Source organism: Pararge aegeria, chromosome 19 (genome assembly GCF_905163445.1).
Source record: "Pararge aegeria chromosome 19, ilParAegt1.1, whole genome shotgun sequence".
Taxonomy (NCBI): Eukaryota; Metazoa; Arthropoda; class Insecta; order Lepidoptera; family Nymphalidae; genus Pararge; species Pararge aegeria.
Window position 1 is genome coordinate 15,772,533 of NC_053198.1, and position 4,951 is coordinate 15,777,483.

Genomic DNA, 4,951 nt, shown 5'->3' on the forward strand with positions numbered 1-4,951 from the left:
TAACAATCACTCTCACCTTCCTCTTTCCAAAATTAATTAAATTACAAATCAATCAAATAATCATTTCATCACAAAATGCATTTGAGATTAATTAAATCGTAAAGATTTTAAAGACAAATTTACATTACATACTAATTTTTTCAGCAAAATTCTAGTGTAAAAATACAAAATCAATAAACACATTAACCTTATTACATCAATAACCTTATTTTTTATCCATGAATTTAAACTCAATATTGAACTTATATCAAATTTACCACATACATAATAATATTTTTCTTAACTATTATATTATGCACATTTTCGCCGTAAAGCTCCTTATTCCGAGCCAGACTGGTAGTTACGTAAACCCCCATCTATCCGGAGGCCTCACTGTCCTGCCAGAACGAGACACATAATTATTCTCTATCGTACCTGTACGCATATTTTGAGTTTGGTAAGGTTCTACGTTAACATCTGTATTTAAGCCTATATCGTCATACTCAAACCCATAGTGAAGCGTGTCTTGTCTTTCCGGCCTATCTACCGTAATATGTCGCCTGTTACGAACTAATTTTTTGCCTTTTGAATTTGTAACTTCATACGATCTATTATTCAAAACGCGGGTTATTGTACCTGGTATCCATCTTTTAATATTTAAATCATAAATCCTTACTTTTTGTCCTACAATTAATTTTTTTAAGTTTTTAGCATTCCGATCATAATAAAATTTTTGTTCGTCCTGTCTAGTTAATAATTTATGTCTTATGTTTTCGTGTACTTTTGGCTTTAACAATTTTTTTGATATGGGCAAAATGCTTCTTAACTTCCTACTCTGTAGTAACTCTGCCGGCGAAGGTAACTCTAACGATAATGGTGTATTTAAATATTCCAATATAGCTAAACGGTAATCAGACCCCGTTTCTTTAGTTTTAATCATTATATTTTTTACCGTCTGAATAGTACGTTCTACTTGTCCGTTCGATTGTGGATAGTGAGGCGAGGAAGTTACATGTTTGAATCCCCATTCCATAGCAAACTCTTTAAAGAAAGTTGAGTTATATTGGGGCCCGCAATCTGAAATCACCACAGTTGGAATTCCATAATGGCAAAAAATATTTTTTAAACATGTTATTATATGCATAGAATCAGTATACTGTAGTTCCACTATTTCAAAAAATTTACTATAGTAATCTACTATAATTAAATAATTGACACCCTTTAGTTGGAACAGGTCAGTGCCAACTTTAACCCACGGACTATCTGGAATTTCATGAGGCTGTAATTTTTCTTTTTGATTCAATTTCTTATGCGCGAGACAAACATCACAATCATTTATTACATTTACTATGTCATTATTAATGCCTGGCCAAAATATCGTTTCTCTAGCCCTTAACTTAGTTTTTTCCAACCCCATATGACCAATATGTACTCTACTTAACATTTCTTTTCGTAATGATTTGGGTACCACAACCCTTTCATTTTTCCAAATAAGACCATAAGCAAACGACAAATCCTCCTTATATTGCCAATATGGTTTCACTATATCCAACACAGCATTTTTTTCGACCGGCCAACCCTTTTTAATGTACTTTGACAGCTGTTTTAATTCACTATCATTCTCAGTGGATTTTTGTAACGCAGCAAACTGTGCGTTTTCAAAATATTGCGTAAGCGCCGATGCCGCATCCCGCGTGACGGCACACACCTCGTCATAAAGACTGTCTTGACTCGAGTGAACGGTCTCGGCAGGTTCATAAGCGCGCGATAATGCGTCGGCAATATAAAGGTGCTTGCCAGGCTTGTAGACTAACTTAAATGTATAGCGTTGCAAGCGTAACAACATTCTTTGTAAACGCCCAGGAGCATCTGTAATTGGTTTCTTTATTATACTTATGAGTGGCTTATGATCGGTTTCAATAATAACATTCGTTTTCCCATAAATGTACGCATAAAACTTCTCGCATGCAAACACACACGCAAACAGTTCTTTCTCAATTTGTGCATATCTCTGTTCAGCCTTAGTTAGCGCCTTGGACGCATAACATACCGGTAAATTATTTTGCATCAAGCACGCACCCAAGCCACTCTTACTCGCATCTACTGATATAACTATTGGTTTATTGACATCATAATATTGTAACACAGGGCGACTAGTCAAACAATGCTTAATATCCCGAAAACATTTCTCATGCCTTTCGTTCCAGTGCCAATCAGTTTCTTTTCTTAATAACTCTCGTAATGGAAGTACCTTATCCGATAGATTAGGAATAAAATTACCTATGTAATTAACTAAACCTAAAAATCTTTCCACATCCTTTTTATCATTAGGGATCGGCATTTTTGTAATCGCCCTGATATGACTGTCATCAGGATACAGGCCATTTTTTGTTATCCTGTGTCCTAAATATTTTATTTCTTCCAAACCAAACTTACATTTCTTTTCATTTAATTTTAAATTAATTTTCCTACATCTTTCTAACACTCTTCTTAACCTTTCATCATGTTCTTCTTTATTTCTACCATAAATTAGCAAGTCATCGATATACATGCACACTCCTTCTATGTCATCAAAATTTTCTATCATTTTTTTATGAAAGACTTCTGACGCTGAACAAATTCCATAAGGCATTCGCAAGAACTTGTATCTACCAAAAGGAGTGTTGAATGTGCAGTACAAACTACTCTGTGCATCTAAGGAGATATTCCAAAATCCTGAAGAAGCATCTAGCGTACTAAAATACCTAGCCCCTGATAGTCTCGATAGAATTTCATCCAAAGTCGGCAGTCTAAAATGTTCCCGTTTAATAACCATATTTAGTTCCTTGGGATCTAAGCATATACGCAGATCGCCATTAGGTTTTTTAACCACAGTAATACTGCTAACCCAGTCCGACGGCCCTTCAACCTTAGCAATAATTTTCTTAGTTTGCATTTCCTCTAACTTTTTCCTCACATCCTCCTTTAAAGCAAACGGTAATTTTCTAGGTGCATGCACCACAGGAATAGATCCCTCCTTTAAATGTATTTTATATTGACCCGGTAAGCACCCTATTCCTTGAAACACATCTTTAAAATTCGTTACAATATCCGGTTTGCAATCAACGGTTTGTATCGACATGACACGTCTCACTACGTCTAGTTCTGTGCAAGCATAACGTCCTAATATCGGTACAGACTGAACATCAGCTATCTTAAATTCGAGCATATAATTCTTTACTTTATAAATCACATTTAAATATATCTTCCCTACGACGCATATGCTTGCACCAGAATACCCATTTAATCTCGTGTGTGTTTTTAATAAACAATCCTGTGGTATTTGCAATTTTTTCAGATAATATAACGGTAAAACATTAACATCTGCCCCCGTATCTAATTTAAATTTAATCAACGTGCCACAAATATTTAAGCTAAGATTCCAATCACTGTTATTTAATGAATATATTACCTTATCATCAGAGTCCTCAATATAATTCACCCCACAAACTCGGGCAAAATGATTCATCCTTAAACACCGCGCACACTTTTGGCCATAGGCTGGGCACTCAAACTTTTTATGCACTATTCCACAATAACTACACTGATTATTCGAACCCGCAACCGAACGCCACTGGCTCGCGCCACGGCCTCTGGTCGGCAGGGGGCGCTCGCGCGGCCCAACAGCGCGCTGGCAACGCGACTCCGCGCGATCGCCGCGCCCTCCACTCCATCGCTCGAACTTCGCTGCGTCGTCGGGTACCTGGCTTCTTATTTGTCCTCGTGACGATGATATCTTCGACTTTACAAGTGCAACGTGATTTTGCATTTGTTTTACTTGATGAACATTATGCATATCTTCTCTTTCAGGCTTAATCTTCTCCGAATAGGTCCGGGATGCCACGGCAGCACGGCAAATATCCATCGCCTTTTTTAGTGACAGGTCATCCTCTCTTAATAACCGTTCACGAATGGCTGCACTTGAAACGCCACACACCAGCCGATCTTTGATCAGTTCGTCGTGCAAATCACGAAACTCACAATTTTGAGCTAATTTTCCCAACTCAAACACATACTGCTCGATAGTTTCGTTGTCACGTTGATCACGAATAAAAAATCTATGACGTTCAACCGTTACGTTTCTTTTTGTTTTGAATTGTTCATCCAACTTTTTCCATATGTTTTCAACAGTCGTGCATTTCTCTGGCAGTTGATCTAAAATTTCTCGACACTGCTCACCCACCACGTGCAATAAAATGTTCACCTGTATTTCCAATGATTTTTTATTTATTTCACACGCTTTACTGTATATTTCATAACTTCTTTTCCACTTGATCCATTTGTCATGAATGTTATTTGCGTCCGATGCATTTTTGTCAAAACAAAACGAAGACGGCGGCGTCAATATACTTTCCATGTTTCCAGAGTTTTCTACTTTAATGTTAATTTCCCGACTGCGCCATGTAAGGACGTGTCAATGATACACCAGCGTTAGGCATGTACTGACTTTATTCTTATAACTATGCACCTCATACAATATTTATTATTAACCCACCCTCACAGTGGGTAAGGCTTCGACTTCTCTTTTGATGGAACCGAGTTCGATCCCCGACACGTACTTTAACTTTTCTCAGTTATGTCAATTTATAAATCAAGCAATTAAAAATTATGACGGCCTCCACTCTGTTAAGTTAAGTTGGAGGCCCCGGGTTCAGTTACCGGGACGGTCAATTTGGGAATTTATAATTTCAGAATTTTCTTTGGTCTGGTCTGGTTTTGGCTGCGGCTAAGCGATTTAGTTTTCCGGTGCAAAGTCGCGTAGAAACCAATTAGGGGTATGACTACCATACTCCCTAACAGGCTAGCCCGCTACCATATTAGATTGCATCATCACTTACTTATTTTATATATGTACTGTTTTTGTAATTTTTGTAATTATTAATATAATATGTATATTCTTTGAGTTTTTTGCACCGCTATAAGGATTCATATG

At 37.0% G+C, this 4,951-nt stretch overlaps 1 protein-coding gene across 1 annotated transcript; it reads right to left on the reverse strand.

The window, feature by feature from the left end:
• Positions 1-304: 304 nt before the first annotated feature.
• On the reverse strand, positions 305-4,481 carry LOC120632306. The gene is made up of 2 exons (XM_039902149.1): positions 3,431-4,481; positions 305-377 (listed from the first exon to the last, which is right to left on the reverse strand). The coding sequence occupies exons 1-2, from the start codon at positions 4,373-4,375 to the stop codon at positions 357-359; spliced, it is 966 nt and encodes a 321-aa protein (XP_039758083.1). The 5' UTR covers positions 4,376-4,481; the 3' UTR covers positions 305-356.
• Positions 4,482-4,951: the final 470 nt, after the last annotated feature.

What these genes read in the sequence shown, in the direction of transcription:
- LOC120632306 (XM_039902149.1), bottom strand. Translation starts at nt 4,375, where the DNA reads ATGGAAAGTATATTGACGCCGCCGTCTTCGTTTTGTTTTGACAAAAAT. An exon ending in TTGAGGACTCTGATGATAAG is followed by an intron (nt 378 to 3,430) that starts GTAATATATTCA and finishes TCGTTCTGGCAG; the next exon opens with GACAGTGAGGCCTCCGGATA.